The 16,197-nt window shown below is 47.0% G+C and overlaps 1 protein-coding gene across 1 annotated transcript in view; it reads right to left on the minus strand.

The window, feature by feature from the left end:
- Positions 1-1,498: 1,498 nt before the first annotated feature.
- Positions 1,499-16,197, minus strand: part of itpr3 (inositol 1,4,5-trisphosphate receptor, type 3) — a 66,338-nt gene continuing 51,639 nt past the window's right edge. Inside the window, exons 43-60 of the mRNA XM_061735652.1 lie at positions 15,752-15,948; positions 15,408-15,608; positions 14,765-14,875; positions 14,289-14,384; positions 14,097-14,198; positions 13,894-13,977; positions 13,688-13,798; positions 11,752-11,944; positions 11,549-11,668; positions 11,206-11,378; positions 10,387-10,551; positions 10,126-10,315; positions 9,942-10,043; positions 9,015-9,133; positions 4,163-4,328; positions 3,898-4,058; positions 2,173-2,334; positions 1,499-2,091 (exon numbers count right to left, since the gene is read on the minus strand). Of these exons, the coding sequence (XP_061591636.1) occupies positions 1,975-2,091; positions 2,173-2,334; positions 3,898-4,058; positions 4,163-4,328; positions 9,015-9,133; positions 9,942-10,043; positions 10,126-10,315; positions 10,387-10,551; positions 11,206-11,378; positions 11,549-11,668; positions 11,752-11,944; positions 13,688-13,798; positions 13,894-13,977; positions 14,097-14,198; positions 14,289-14,384; positions 14,765-14,875; positions 15,408-15,608; positions 15,752-15,948 (2,570 nt within the window). The 3' untranslated portion in view covers positions 1,499-1,974. The remainder of the gene's footprint in view (positions 2,092-2,172; positions 2,335-3,897; positions 4,059-4,162; positions 4,329-9,014; positions 9,134-9,941; positions 10,044-10,125; positions 10,316-10,386; positions 10,552-11,205; positions 11,379-11,548; positions 11,669-11,751; positions 11,945-13,687; positions 13,799-13,893; positions 13,978-14,096; positions 14,199-14,288; positions 14,385-14,764; positions 14,876-15,407; positions 15,609-15,751; positions 15,949-16,197) is intronic.

Raw genomic sequence — 16,197 nt, forward strand, 5'->3', positions numbered from 1 at the left:
CACCAACAGGTCGAGGCAGATGGCCGTCCCTCCTGGGTCTGGGTCTACCAGAGGTTTCTTCCTTTGAGAGGGGTTGTTTCTTTCCCCAGTTCCCATATGATTGCTATTTCAAGTTCCTTACCTTGTGCTAACCTACGATGCTAACAAACGCTACCTGATTAAATCCATCCGTCTTTGTTTCAGAGCGTGTTACCGCTGACATAACATGACAAACCTGGATACCCAGAGCTGAAATGAAGCCTGGTATCCGGGTCACCGAGGTGGGCCCATAGACAGTGGACGAGGCAGTAAGGCACGTGACCCACAGGTCTCTATGGAGCAGGTTTGAGGCCTGTTTTTCTTCATACCGCATAGTCATGTCAATCAAAGTTATCCGCGGCAACCAGCTCCTGGTGGTGCCGGCAGGCGTTTACAGCAGGATGTACCGTATCACAGGTTGATTTGATCACCAAGTCAACCATTACTGTTTTTTAGATAACCAAAACCTTTACTTCCAGAATGACAGCTGTGGTGTGTGAGTTTGTGAGAGCTTGTTCTTGTCTTTATTATCTCATTAGCACCTTATTCTGGCATGACCACTGAACTTGTGGGGACTACAGCGTGGTTCTAATGGCGCTTTTCCACTAGTACCTACTCAGCGCGCCCCGGCTTGGTACGGCTCGTCACGCCTCGTCCCGCCTCCACCCGCTTTGTCCGCGTTTGTTTTTCCACAGCCAGGTGAGGAGTGGGCGGGTTGGGGTGAAGCTGCTGTGACGTACTCGATTGCGCAACCCATTTGTTTGTGTCGGCGCTGATGAGCCGCGAGCAGCTGAGAGTAAAACAGAGTGACTGAGGATCTGATCGTTCCTTATCACCCGTTTACATCCTTTTTTTAATTCTCTCCTCAGCCACCAGGTTTATGAACATCTGCACCTCAGAGTTGGATCACCAAACAGACGCACTGTAAAATAAAATCGCCGCGAGCCGCGAGTCGCTCTTGTGCTGACTCCTGCTTCCTGATTCAAACGTCTGACGGCCCCGCCCCCGACCAATCGGTGGCGTGTAGAGTGATGACGTCAGATCCAGGGCCGACTCAGCACGCTTAGAACCTCAGCAGCCTGGGTACAGTAAAAGTATCTGCTTGGCACGGCGCCACCCGCTCGGCCCGTAGTGGAAAAGCACAGGACGGGGCCGTGGCGGGTAGAAGCGCGCCAAGTAGGTACTAGTGGAAAAGGGCCATAATAGGAGGGTTTCCATTAGCAGCGGTCCGCTGTAGAACCTTAGAGGCAGAAACTGGACAGGCCGACCTCAGTCCTTCCAGCTGTTGTGTCTCCGCTCGTCCAGCAAACTACCGCTCCGTGCTACAGTACCTGGTGGTGGTAGCGCACCTGCATTGCTGTTTGCCAGCCACCAGTAAAATAAAAGAATAGTGACTGAGAACTATGAGATCAACACCAAGGGAACTGAGATGGTTGCTATGTTCTTGGATCTGCAACGCTCTCCAAAAGAACTGAGACGATTCTCAAACAAAGTTTTATTGTCCTTCTGCTCCATCAGCATCACAAACACCAGATCTTCGCTCTCCTTAAATACATCACTACAGAACCACAACGACAGTTTAAGTTACTATAAAAAACTACAAGTTTCTCCACGTACACAGACTAAAATAGTTTTCTATTTACATTATCTTCAAATCCCTAAACTCAGCTGAAGGCTGCAGCAGCTTCCTCTGAGGCCCGGTACGCGTTTACGGGAACATTTAAGGGTTGTATAAAAAAAATTCAACTCAATAACTGCTCGCTTTTGTCTTTTTTTGAACGTTCTGCTGGTTTGTTGTGAAGTCTGGGATTCTGTTACCGTGAACACGAGCTGGATGTGAGCTAAACACACATGTGAACGAACTAAAGCGGCCGTAGGTCAGCGCCCCCCTCCGGTAGTCCGGCCGGGCGCTTCATCAACGCAGACGTCGACCCGAACTGCGCTTGGCGGGCGTCTCTATGTCTTGTAGATCTGGTGGTTTCCTCCGGCGGCGCTGGGTGGCAGCGCGGCACTCCCCCCCGCCTGGACGTCCACGAAGCCCATCCTCTGCCTCCTCTTCCTCTGCTCCGTCATCTGCACACACACATTCACACGTTAATCTTTGTAACATGAAAACAAACCAGACCGGGAGGGAGGGAGGGAGGGAGGAGCTACCTGCTCCTTCAGCTCCGTCAGCTGGCCGGTCAGAGTCGTCACCACGTTCATGGTGGACACCAGTTTGTCCTGCAGAATCCTCATCTCGTTCTGCTCGCCGTCGCCGTCGGTTACCACCAGTGACATCGCCTGCATGCGTGGAAACCAGTCCAGGTTGTTGTTCTGCAGCAGGAGAAGGGAAGGTGTCAACGTGACCCAGTCAGTCCAGTACAAGGAGTATCTGAGTCTATCAGGTCTCTGGTCCTCCCTGTTTCAAGCTTCCCGTTGAGACCTTGTAGAAACTGAAAACCTCGTCACACCTAAAGCCCTACAGGTCCGAGTTATCTTTTCATTCATTTATTTATTTATTCAAACAGGTTAAAACAAAAACAAAATAATCAGAATGCATAAAATGTATATACCGAAAAAAACAAAGAACAACAAAGAAAACCATAAGCAAAACAAAGCAAATTAAAGAGACAAATCTATATGTAAATAAATATTTCCTGTTTGAAAGGGTGTAGGATGAAGTTTCAAAAAACCTTTCTAGTCCTACCCCTTCTAATGTTCTGTTTTTACCGTTTCTTCATTTCACACAACTTCAAAAGAAAAGCATAAAAGAAAAGAAAAAGTGGTTCAGCTGACCAAGGCACTTTGGTCATTGGCTGTCGGTTCATGTGTCCATTTTCGTTTTGTATACAGAGTAGTGTTTTTAAAGATTTGTTTAAACTTACTTAGTGATTTGCATGATTTCATTTCATCTTTACAGTTATTCCACAATTTGACTCCCTTCACTGATACACAATGGGTTTTGATGTTTGTTCGTACATGTTGTTTTTTAAAATTGCATATTCCCCTGAGATTATGTTTATTTTCTTTTATTTGAAACAACTTCTGGATGTCTTGTGGCAACTGATGATGATTTGCTTTGTGCATGATTTGTAAAGTTTTGAAGTCGACCAGATCCTTGAATTTGAGTGTTCTCAGTTTGATGAACAGTGGGTTTGTTTCTCGGACCTAGTTCCAGATCATAGAGTCCCAGAGGGTCTAACAGTAAACCAGCTATCGGACTCCTGGTTTATAATGCCTGTCTGATAAAGCTAAATCTGCTGGGATCAATCTCAACTGCTGAGGGACCTCCCATGATGCACTGGGCTGCTCCCTCACGTATGTCCTTATTATTGCAATTAAAACTGCTTTCTGTTGTGTCCCACAGATGCATGTCCGTGGATTGACCTCTGCGCTTGTCTGTCTCTCTGTGCTTCATCACAGACCTCCAGACCTCCAGACCTGCTCTGGTCGGGCCAGATGGTCTGATTCTGGTTCTGCTGGAGGTTCTTTAGCCCTGATTGGTTATTTCTGTCCAATGTCCGCTCGAGTGATTTGTCTGGCTAATTCAAAGTAGAGTCGTAAAGGGGTTCGGAAAGGTCTGGTGAACTTCCAGAAGGTTTCAAAGCTAAGCTTAGCTTCAAGACGCTGGGAACATTAATCCTGTACATAATATCATCAAAACATTTTTGCTGGTGATGGAGGAATGCACAGTGCCTGCAGGGGATGTGGCACCTGGGGCCGTGACCTCAGTACCCTGCAGCAGGCAGTGTGCGATGTGCATGGGATTGAGGAACAGCATCCATATATTCAAGAGTACGTGCACCTTGTTGTTTTAGTCACATGCTGCCAAAATAAAATTCCCAACTTAAAATCTGCACATTCTCATCTTTTTTACGGGTGCTTTCTCGGTCGTACCTTGATCATGTGGGCGACGTAGCTCTCCGGCCCCGTGTAGTCCGTCTTGTTCTTCTCGCACAGCAGCACGATGAAGTACAGGTAGTTCCAGATGTTGTGCTCCATTTTGATGTGCTCCTCAAAGGATACCGTCTTGTTGTCAAACTTGTCTCTCTCCAGACCTGCAACGATGAGGTAAACCAGGTTCTCCTCCAGTGGTCACATGACTCTGCTGCGAGCTGATTGGCCGCTAAGCCAGACCGGTTGGAGAGCAACTTCTACGTACCGCAGATGAAACATGTGGTCTTCAGCACCTCCTCCTTCTTCTGTTTCTCACTCCTCAGGTCGGCAAACGTGTCAATGATGACGCCGAAGATCAAATTGAGGACGATGATGATGACGATGAAGTAGAACAGCAGGTCGTAAACGACGCGGGCGGGAAACAGCGGCTCCTGCACAGAGGTGAGAGGACATTGTCAGCTTCCAAACATCTTCCAAGGCGCCATTAAACATGACGTCCATGGAAGACCATCACAGACCATCACAGACGTTCACAGACCATCACAGACCATCACAGACCATCACAGACGTTCACAGACCATCACAGACCATCACAGACGTTCACAGACCATCACAGACCATCACAGACCATCACAGACCATCACAGACGTTCACAGACCATCACAGACCATCACAGACCATCACAGACATTCACAGACCATCACAGACGTTCACAGACCATCACAGACCATCACAGACGTTCACAGACCATCACAGACCATCACAGACGTTCACAGACGTTCACAGACCATCACAGACGTTCACAGACCATCACAGACCATCACAGACCATCACAGACCATCACAGACGTTCACAGACGTTCACAGACCATCACAGACCATCACAGACCATCACAGACCATCACAGACCATCACAGACGTTCACAGACGTTCACAGACCATCACAGACGTTCACAGACCATCACAGACCATCACAGACCATCACAGACGTTCACAGACCATCACAGACCATCACAGACGTTCACAGACGTTCACAGACCATCACAGACCATCACAGACGTTCACAGACGTTCACAGACCATCACAGACGTTCACAGACCATCACAGACCATCACAGACCATCACAGACCATCACAGACCATCACAGACCATCACAGACGTTCACAGACCATCACAGACCATCACAGACGTTCACAGACCATCACAGACCATCACAGACGTTCACAGACCATCACAGACCATCACAGACGTTCACAGACGTTCACAGACCATCACAGACGTTCACAGACCATCACAGACCATCACAGACCATCACAGACCATCACAGACGTTCACAGACCATCACAGACCATCACAGACGTTCACAGACCATCACAGACCATCACAGACGTTCACAGACCATCACAGACCATCACAGACGTTCACAGACGTTCACAGACCATCACAGACGTTCACAGACCATCACAGACGTTCACAGACCATCACAGACCATCACAGACGTTCACAGACCATCACAGACCATCACAGACGTTCACAGACCATCACAGACCATCACAGACCATCACAGACCATCACAGACGTTCACAGACCATCACAGACCATCACAGACGTTCACAGACCATCACAGACCATCACAGACCATCACATACGTTCACAGACCATCACAGACCATCACAGACCATCACATACGTTCACAGACCATCACAGACGTTCACAGACCATCACAGACCATCACAGACCATCACAGACGTTCACAGACCATCACAGACGTTCACAGACCATCACAGACGTTCACAGACCATCACAGACGTTCACAGACCATCACAGACCATCACAGACCATCACAGACGATCACAGACCATCACAGACGTTCACAGACGTTCACAGACCATCACAGACCATCACAGACGTTCACAGACCATCACAGACCATCACAGACCATCACAGACCATCACAGACCTGCTCCGTCTGACATCACCAGGTCTGAGAACCACTAAAGCTGGGCATACACTGTGCGATATTTTAAATAGTTTGATTCAGCCCAACCTCACACTGCACGACTAGATCGTGGAGTTCAAAAGTTCACAGCCCATGATTTATGGTCTCACGCTGTATGACCCGATGCTCGGATGCGACCCGTCTGCTCACACTATACGTTCATAATCCTCCCGTCGGACCTCTGCTACTGGAACTCGAGGCCGGTTTTGGGGCAGGGGTAGGCTGTTCCCACCCAAACGTGCGTCCTGCCCACCCGATCAAAGGTTATGGGGATCCTTTATTTTTTATAATTTTATTTTTTTATATATACTGTATATAAAAAAAATCCCAAAATATCTGTACCGTTTCTGATTGGGTGGGCACTGCGCATCATTTTTGGACACAACAATGAACGCATACCACAAAAGTTGTGTCTCGGCGGAGGGACCTGGCCCGGGTCCCTCCGCCGAGACACAACTTTTGCGGCGTCCCAGCAAAATGAGCACAACAGAGAAGAGAAGTGTTCAACAGCACACAGAGCGCACACTAAAGGCTGATTTATGGTTCCGCGTTACACCAACGCAGAGCCTACGGCGTAGGGTACGCGGCGACGCACACCGTACTTGGAAATGCAGTCTTTTTTTTTTTTGCTATTAAAACATGATTTGTAATGTGAATTTGCAACACTTAAACTACAAATAATAGTTTTTGACGTGACATCAGAGATTGCGCATGCTCTCTGTGAAAGGATGAGGCAAATCGGGTCGTAGCTGCTTCAATTGTGCGATACCTTCACGAGGAGCGACCAGGATTTCAAACCCGTTTGATTTTCTTGCGAGCTCATGATTCGTGATCGGGAGCTCGCCGTGAGGTGTTAATCTCTCGTCGTTACCCCACGTACACTGCACGAGGCACAAGCAACGATTGGGTCAAAATCCGTCCCGATCCAAAAATAGTTGCACGACTGGAGAAATGGCTCAAAACGACCCGATAATCGCACAGTGTATGCCCGGCTTAACGGAGCTGAAGGTTTGATTCCACCGGGAAACAACTTCACTTCGGCGTCAGCCGGGATGGGTGGGGAGCCTGGTCGGATAGATTGACGACTAAAAATGGAACAATTTAAGTTTTGCTCACTAAAATGCTTTCGATCTCCATCTTAACAACTAGGAGTCTGTAACCGCCGGCAGACTCGTGACTGAACGCTGATGCTCGGCTGTCTCTACGGCAACGAGACTCATATTCTGCTGCACCAGCACAGCCTTGAGACCAAGGAAACATTCGGTGAAATGACGGAAACAGAAATGACAGCGCTCACCGTTGATGGAGGAAGTTAGTGTTGCCATGGTGATCGGTATCTATAGAGCTACACGCTGGAATGGTTTTCTCACTGTATTTGAATAACGTTACTCTTTGAAGCTTTTCTCTTTTTAATGATTATTATAACAACCCCTCGCATATATTAAGTCATTTAAATCCAGGTCAAGGTTCCATATTCTGTCATTTCGATCCCTATTTCTATTGATTAGCACCAAAATAAAGTTTTTTGACTCGGACTCAGACCAAGCAGCCCAAATATTCGGCTGTTCAAGTTCAAGTTTATTCATAAAAACAGTGTTGGGACTAACGCATTATTTAGTAACGCCGTTAATTTTGCGGTAACTAATACTCGCATTACTTTTTAAATTCAGTAACGCAATTACCGTCACCAAACTACTCCGTTACTAGTTACTCCGTTATTTCTGGCTACAGTGAAGCTTTTTTTCCCCAGACGCGGAGACCAGAGGAAACGTAGTGGGCGTGTGTGTGTGCATTCAAAAACATGACGGTCATGGCGAGACAAGAGAAGGAGAAAGAAGGAGAAAAGAAAGGAGAGGAGAAAGAAAGGAGTTTCGCAACGTGGAGATATTGTCATTACAGTAATCCCTGTTTTTTCGTGGGGGTTACGTTCCAAAAAGAACCTGTGATAAGTGAAATTATTTTCACAATTATTAAAGAAAGCTTCAAATTGCAGAGATCAGCACCGCCGTGCACGTATTTCACTGCTCTTCTTCGACGCTGCATCCTGACTTGGTCTGTAGCATCTTTTTCGAGAGAAGAAAATAGTTATGGGTCTTTGTTTTCGCTCTTTTTTCTTCTGGGCAAAAAGATTCTTATAAACCGACATGCCACCATGGATTATATCTGAGAACCGTAATGAACGATTCATCAAAGGGTCCCGTTCTTGAGCTGCTGCTGAAGCTCATTGGCCGTTCTCAGCTTGTTGCTAAGCAACCAACGTTATTGACACAGGAAGTGAAGAAGCGGGGAGACTGTTTAGAATGCAGAACACGATGCACAATGCAAATCCATACAGTACCTGCTGAAATGAAGGCTAGAGGGGCATTAATGAGAGCATTTAAAATAATGTTTTTATTTAAAGTAACTAAAAAGTTACTTTTCATAGTAACGCATTACTTTTTGGTCTAAGTAACTGAGTTACTAACTGAGTTACTTTTTAATGAAGCAACTAGTAACGGTAACTAGTTACTATTTTTCAGTAACTAGCAAAACACTGTTTATAAAGCACTTTAAACACAACAAGAGCTGACCAAAGGACAAATGAAAGAAAAAGAAAAAGAAAAACAAAACAGTACAACGTAAAACATAAAACACATACATGAAATACAACTATCTTGGTGAGTTAAAAGCTAGTGGGTAAAAATGAGTTTTAAAAACAGCCATAGAAGGAGCCAGGCGTATGTGCAGCAGCAGCTCGTCCCAGTCTGTCCCCCTGCTCCCCGCTCACCACAAACCCTGCTGTTCCTGGTTACCCTGGTTACACATACGTAGTCTGGTTGGACAAATCTGTAATTAATGCTTGCAGCACAAGCTTCTGGTGTGACTGCTGGTTCAAAACTTTAATTTATTTCTAAATCATCTACCCATCTATCTCATCCAGGGGGATTTTTTACCTGGGAAAGTTGAGGAAAGCATAATGTTTATAATATTCATAATATTGTTTGTGGTCGCTATGGATGAAAGTCAGACCAGTGACGGTGGCTGGAGACGAGTCAACACAGAGTTTGGGTCCTATTTGTGGTAAATACTGAAGCCACAGGCGACTCCCTGCAGGTAGGAACAATAAGAAGGCATCCTTACGTTCTTGGACGGTTTTCTCAGCACGTCACCGACTCCTCCTCCGTTCCTCAGTCCGTGGTTCAACACGGTGACAATGCACATCAGAAGGGTGTCGCATGCTCGCTCCGAGCTGGACGCCTCTGAAAAACCACACCAATAAAAACCATTACTGAATCTGTCTCAGTGTTAGGGCAAGATCACAACATAACACTTTTTCTGGCAATTTATTTATCCAACGTTTGTGATAAGCTCACTGGGCCCCCTACAGGTGTGGAGGTCCCAACACCTTCACGACGCTTTATCCTCGTTGGACGATACACGTGACGCGGTCGTGCTCTTATTTTCTCTATCCGGTTCTGTCGCCGTTTACTCGTGACAGACGGCTCTGAAACGACGCTGTCGTGGTAACGAACCACCGAAGGCGGAGTCCAGCGCTTCCACTTCGACTGGTTTTATTTCCAATAACAGAGTGAGTTGGATGACGGCTCCTAAAATTCAGCAAATATTCCTTTATGTGAATTATTACCAATATTTTAACATGAAGGAAAGCTGCTGCAGTCACGGAGGTCGACGCTGTTGCTTCAAGTTAGTAGACCGTGACCCTGATAACCCGCCCCTCCCTATATTTGTATTAGTTCCTATTTTCTGCCATAAGTTTTGAATGGTTTGACATAAAGAGTTGTGGGTGGTGTCATCGGACTTAGTTTTGAGTCCTTGACCTTAATTGGTCAAATTGCATGCACGAGGGCCCGGTCATCGCTGCTTGCAGCTTTAATTTTACATATTTTTGCAGCTCCAGGGGTGTTTATTACAAATTGTCGGACAGGAAATGGTGCAGACGTGCAGCGAAAGGGGAGAGACCAGGACCTGAACCTGGGCCACCTGAACGGGTGCTGCAACTCTGTCATCAACATTTTCTGCACCGGGGCTCATCTCGGCAGCTCGTACCCTCCTCCTCAGCGTCGGCATCGGGACTCGTTTCTGCGGTGCAGCTAACTCCGTCTCCAGAGCACGACTTCAGGAAATCCTGAGAAGCTTCACTCTGAGGAGCTGAGGGACAGACGGAGACTTAGCAACATGCACACAGCAAGTTGGGTTGTGCTTCAGGCGTCGGCGGAAACGCAGCCCTCACCTGAAGCAATCTGCAGCAGCGGGTCCACCTCCATGATGAAGTCCTCCTTCAAGCAGAGGAAACCCACGATGGAGAAGAGGTAGACGAGGATGAGAGCGAGCAGCGCCGTCAGCAGGATGGAGCGTCCGTTACGAGTCACGCTCTTGATGACGTTGAACAGCGTCTCCTCCCGGTAGATTAGGTCAAACAGCTGCACAGAGGACACTCGTCAGCTTTTCTGTCCTCAGCAGACACAGAGCAGACACTCGTTTGGGACGTTACCAAGATGCTGTAGAAGAGCTCGTGAACGAAGAGTCCCAGAGTGGAGGTCAGAACGTACACCAGGTGGTAAATGAACTCCACGTCCGTCACCATGGCCTTGTAGCCCATGATGAACGTCCCGTTGTTCCCCACGAAACTCACCACGAACACAACCTTATTGAGCAGCTGGAGACGAGCAGAGACAGTCAGCAGAGCAGGTCAACACCTCCCACGATGACATGAGACTCCAGGTGACTACCATATTGGCCCAAATATAAGACGGTGTTTTTTGCATTGAAATAAGACCGAAAAAGTGGGGGTCGTCTTACATTCAGGGTCTAGACATTATACCCATTCAGAACGCTAGATGGCACCAGATATCTTTAAAGCGAATGCTGAACTTAACTCCCCAGGCCAAAGCAAACTCCTGTCACAAAGAATAAAAATAAAAATAGCGGTAAGAAAGAAAAGAGAAGAGATAACACAAAATGGAGAAACATAGCAACAATCTGTAGAAAAGTGGGACGAAGATCGGCCAGGTAAACCGGCAGCTGAGGAGAAGTTATGATGCAAACTTCAAGATGATTTGAATGAGGCAAAATAACATGCTTTTTCTCTCGAATATATTGTTATAATCATTTGTTTCAGATGTACTGTAATTATTTTCTGTATAGAAATGTAATTTGGTGTTCAAAAAGTCTTTTTTCAAACTTGAGTCTTGAAAAAGAGGGGGTCATCTTATAATCAGCGTCGTCTTATATTCGGGCTAATACGGTACTGTATAGGGGGAAGCACTCCCGTATCCCCCAGAAGGGGAGGTTTAGGCCCGCCAGGTCTTACATTGAGAGATCCGAGCAGGATGAGCGTGTTGCCGATGCCCAGGTGGTAGATGGACCGGAGGATCAGCGCGATGGTGAGCGGCTGCAGCCCGTAACGCTGGGAGAACAAGCCCAAGACGGAGAGACCGGCCAGGATCCAGAACAGCATCAGCAACAGCGAGTCGTCGATCGCTCCTGCGGGAGCAGAAGAAAGATAGAACGGCGGCCCGACGTCAGAGAGACGGTGACGCAAAAACAACATAACATGTCCCACATGTTTGACCTGAGCTGTTAGAGGGAGTGTAACTTTGTGATGGGACGAGCAGCACCAGTCACGAGTTTATGGTGCAGGATAGCAGAAGTACCTTGGCCGGAGTCGTAGGGGTAGAAGAAGGCGATGATGAGGTTAATGAAGACGGCAAGGTTAAAAGAGATGGTCCCCCACAGACTCATCCTCCTGGAAAACCAGTACAACACCGGCATACCTGCACACACACACACACATAAGGGTTACACATCCAATGACACTGCTGGTCTGTCAAAACCTAAATTCTGCGTGCGTGCTCACTCCGCAGCTTCTTCTGCCACTTCATCTCTCCATGCAGGAAGGACGTTTGCTCGAAGAAGTGCGTCACCTTGGACCCCTGCTCGTCCTGCTCTGTGGTGTTGAAGACTCGGATCTTTGACTCCTCGGTCAGAAACTCGCAGATGGGATGGACGGGGAACACGATCTGCTCCATGCTGCGGTCGTCGCGCACAATCTGCACTCGGAGATGCAGAAGAACATGAACGTCACACTGTGGACTTCCCCGACACATTCAGAGACGACCCTCTCTGCACTGATACCCCAATAAAAGGAGTGAGCCCCAGTCAGAACTACCTTCAAGAGAAGGAAACTGTACCCGTCTGCATATGCAGAAGGATCTAGTACCCGGTGGATTAGTCTCTGTTCTTCCATGTGGCGAAGAGCTGCTACCGCAAATATACAGGAATCAAAAGGACCCCCGGGATCTGCAGCTACTGTTTCTAGAGTCAGATAAAGATTCACCTAAATGTCAGGATAAAGTATTTTCTGTCAAAAAAGGCCGTTAGAAATAGGGGTGTGCAAACCAGGGTACCTCACGATTCGATTCGATTTCGATTATCGGAGCTTCGATTATAACGATTGTCGATTCGATTCGATTATTGGTGCCACGATTCTTCGATTATTGTGATTTTTAATGCTTTTTTCCATACAAGATTGATTTTGTCTTCATCTGTGGCTACATTTGTAAATAAATAGCCAATCAATTAACTCAGTTCCTCTAACAACACTCATTAAGTAAATAACAAGGTTTTTTGAACATTTGACATGTATTTTTCAAAGACACCAAATAATTTATTTTATGACTATGTAAACATTTGCTCTTTGACTTACTTAACTTTGACCAGGGAAAGCTGCACTTGCATGAGAGCGCCCTCCATTGGCGGAAAACACTGAAAACGGTCAAGCCCTGGATTTAATGAGTTCATTAATTCAAGTAAACAAGATATGTACTTCCATCAAATTTATTTAGTGTAAACATATCTGCCATATTTCTTCTTTTTTTTTTTTTAAGATTTTTTTGGGCTCTAGTGGCCCTTTATTGAGATGCAGACTGGAAAGGGGTAGAGAGAGAGAACGGGGAAGACACGCAGCAAAGGTGCGCGGGCTGGATTCGAACCCGCGACCGCTGCAGGAGGACTGTAGCCTCAGTATATGAGCCGCCGCTTAACCCACTGCACCACAGAGCGGCCCTATATCTGCCATATGTCAAGTGAACAATAAAAAATGTGCATTCTTGAAAATGAAATGATTCAGCAGCTTATTCAGTCTGGAATCTGGATAGGATAACTTATTTTATTTTATTCTTAATTAATCGATTCCAAATCGCCACGCGATGCATCGACACATGAATTGCACCCACCTCTAGTTAGAAAGTCGGTGAAGGTAAACTCCAGGCCTTGTGTGACAGAGCTTCTGAAGGATCTCCTGTGGATCGGTGATGTGTAGTTGGGATCGTGATCGACCCGGAGACGGGCCCCCACCACCACTTGCACTACTGGTCGTCTCTCACCCACCATCTGTATAACACTTTTTACTTATTTGTCTTTTTATTGATTCTTTTATTTTTATTTATATTTTTGTTTCTATTCTGTTGTGCACTATTTTCTCTTTGCTTTTTACTCCATGTTTGCAGCTGACGCCCGGACAAATGTAAATGTTATTTCTGATTACTGACAAGAATACGTCCACATCTGGGACGTCTCCTACGCACAAAAACCAGACGGCAGGCTGCAGGTGCAGCAGCGCAACAGACAAACATCAGGGTTTCCGGTGAGGTTCAAATGATACCTTAGTCCGCCACAGATGAAGGGGACCCCAGATTCAGATTTCTTATTCAATGCAGGATCAAGGACAGTCAGAAGTCCATTACAGATGTTCAAGAGCAGGTGGAGGGAGACACAGCTGGATCTGCTATTACCTCTATCTGTGCAGTCAGCTGTTCGTAGTATTCCAGCGGGTCCTGCTCCACCACCGGAGCCGGAGCGCTGGACTTCAACATCTGGGACAGAGGCCGGTTGTTCAGGTTCAGCTGTGGACACACAAGCAGCAGAACGAAGGCACGTTTGAAGAGTACGGCATAGCGGAGGATGAAGGGATTGGGGGGGTGGGGGGTGTTGGGGTTACCATGGAGGAGATGCCCTCCTCTTCCTCTGCACACTTCTTTGGGGGTTTCAGGAGGTTCTGCAGAACTTTGTTGTGTCTTGCCAGCTGTGATGGAGAACAAGCAGTACAGAACTGTAACACTGATCTAGGATGTTCCTCAGTCACAGAAGGTCATGAACTCGTGAGCTGTCCAGGCAGCCAATCAGGAGCCTCCGTTAACCCACCTGCTGAGCCAGGATGTAGATGTTGTGTCCAACTTCCCGAGGAGAAACTTCCACGTCCTCACACTCGCTGTCCTGTTGGCAGGCCTTTTTTATCACCTCCACCTGTGGACACACACACGGACACTGAGCATGCTCTCTGACGTGCAACGGCTGCTCTGTCAACATCTGTCAACATCTGTCTGAAGCTCTGACCAGCTCTCGTGGCCGCAGGTTGAACAGGATCCTCTCTGCGTTCTCACTGTCATGACGACTCTCCATCAGAGCCAACAACAGCTTGGAGGCGTTGTCCTGGCAACCAGACAGAAAACGGCCGTGAAACATCTGGACTGAGCAGCTGCATCGTTGTTTTTGTACTTGTACTTGTCGGCTTATGTTGAACACATCAACAGTGTTTCAAAGTAAGATTATTGTGTTTCTTGAAAACCGAACGGATAAACTAGAGTTTCATATTCACTTTTTAAACATTTGCTTTGCTGCCCCCTGCAGGCAATGAGCAGTAACTGCATCCAAAAATGTGTTACAAACTACTTCTGGTTTTGGAAATGTTTAAAAGTGCTGGATACTTTTTTTTTTTTTTAAACGCACATAGAAATGTGTGGCAGGGGTGTCTGCATGCGTTTGGCTGTGATGAGCAGAAACATGGACTGGGTCCAGAGGAACCAGCGTACCTTCAGCTGCAGCACCATCTCCATCTGATAGTTACACAGAGGACTGATGTCGTTCAGGATCAGAGCCGTGATGATGTCGATGCCGTTGGACTCGTGGGTCACGATACACGTCTGGAACGCACACAAAAGTCATGATGAGGTCAAGATGTGCGAGTCAGAGAAACCCCAAGGATCCTCTGGACTAAAAACCCTCATTGTTCTTGTGCTTACGGCCCATCTTTGTTGATAAATGAGGTTTCATCAGCCAGTCAGGCGACAGAGACACTGTCAGATCGTCTAGTTTGTGAACCTCCATCAGCGACCAGTCACGTAATGTGAACAGCTAAATGACTTTAAGACTCCTGATACCAGGATATCGTGATTGATGGATCGCTCGTTGTTCATGAAAGGCTCCCTCTACGTGGACATTAACCTGTGATCTGATGAAATGACCTCTTAATTTTGTCAGTCAGTCTAAAAAGTTAAAGATATAAAGTCCAAATCCTACCGGACTCGAGATGCCGTTGTGCTCTACGGTGCGTAAGTGAGTATAAAAAGTTTATATCGGTTTATATCATAAATATGCTTTCATCTAAATTCATTCATCCTCAGCTTTTCGTTTGGATACTTTTTATCATGTCTAGACTAACTCCGGCAGGCCTACCTGGTTCTCCTGGCAGGGCCCCTGACAGTACTCTGTGAGCGTCTCCAGGGTCTGGATAATCAGGTGGACGTTGGATTCGTTGATGTAGAGGCCCAGCAGGCCCAGACCGCCCGTGGTGCTGCCGCACATGATGTCCAGGAACTGCAGGGTCTCGCACACCAGGTTGTAGTTGGTTTTATTGTTCTGACAACGCAGAAAGTTCTGCAAAGACAAAAACCTTAAAACATCTGCTCCTGACGCCGAGTTCAGCTCAGGAATGTGCATTTCTTCCGCCGGCCACTAGATGGTGGTGAAGTACCAGAACATGTGACTCTTTATTGATGAGTCAGTTGGCAGAGACGCACCTGCAGGTCCAGGTTGTGGTTCTCACACAGCAGCTGCAGGAACCGCAGGATGGGCTTCATGATGATGACAGCTGGCCCCATCTCCATCTCCACCTCCCGCTGCTCCGCCGCGGGCTGAGCCGGCAGGGCGGAGGTCACCGCGATGGGAGCGATGGACTGACCCTGGGACAACAGCGGGTGACCTGGAGCTGGAAGTGCTGGGGTTGCAGAACCAACATCATAATGACAGGATCACTGAAAGATAGTGCTTCACCATTTCGTTCAACTTCATGAACCTGAACATTGAATAATTAAATACCGTATTTTCTGGACTATAAGCCGCACCTGCTCTATTTTTTAAAAAATAACAAAAAAAAGATATACAAGCCGCACCTGCATACAAGCGGCATCCGCTCTATTAAAAAAAAAAGATATGCAAGCCGCAGATATTTATGTTGTTAGATTAG

This window comes from Cololabis saira, chromosome 12 (assembly GCF_033807715.1).
Source record: "Cololabis saira isolate AMF1-May2022 chromosome 12, fColSai1.1, whole genome shotgun sequence".
Classification (NCBI taxonomy): domain Eukaryota; kingdom Metazoa; phylum Chordata; class Actinopteri; order Beloniformes; family Belonidae; genus Cololabis; species Cololabis saira.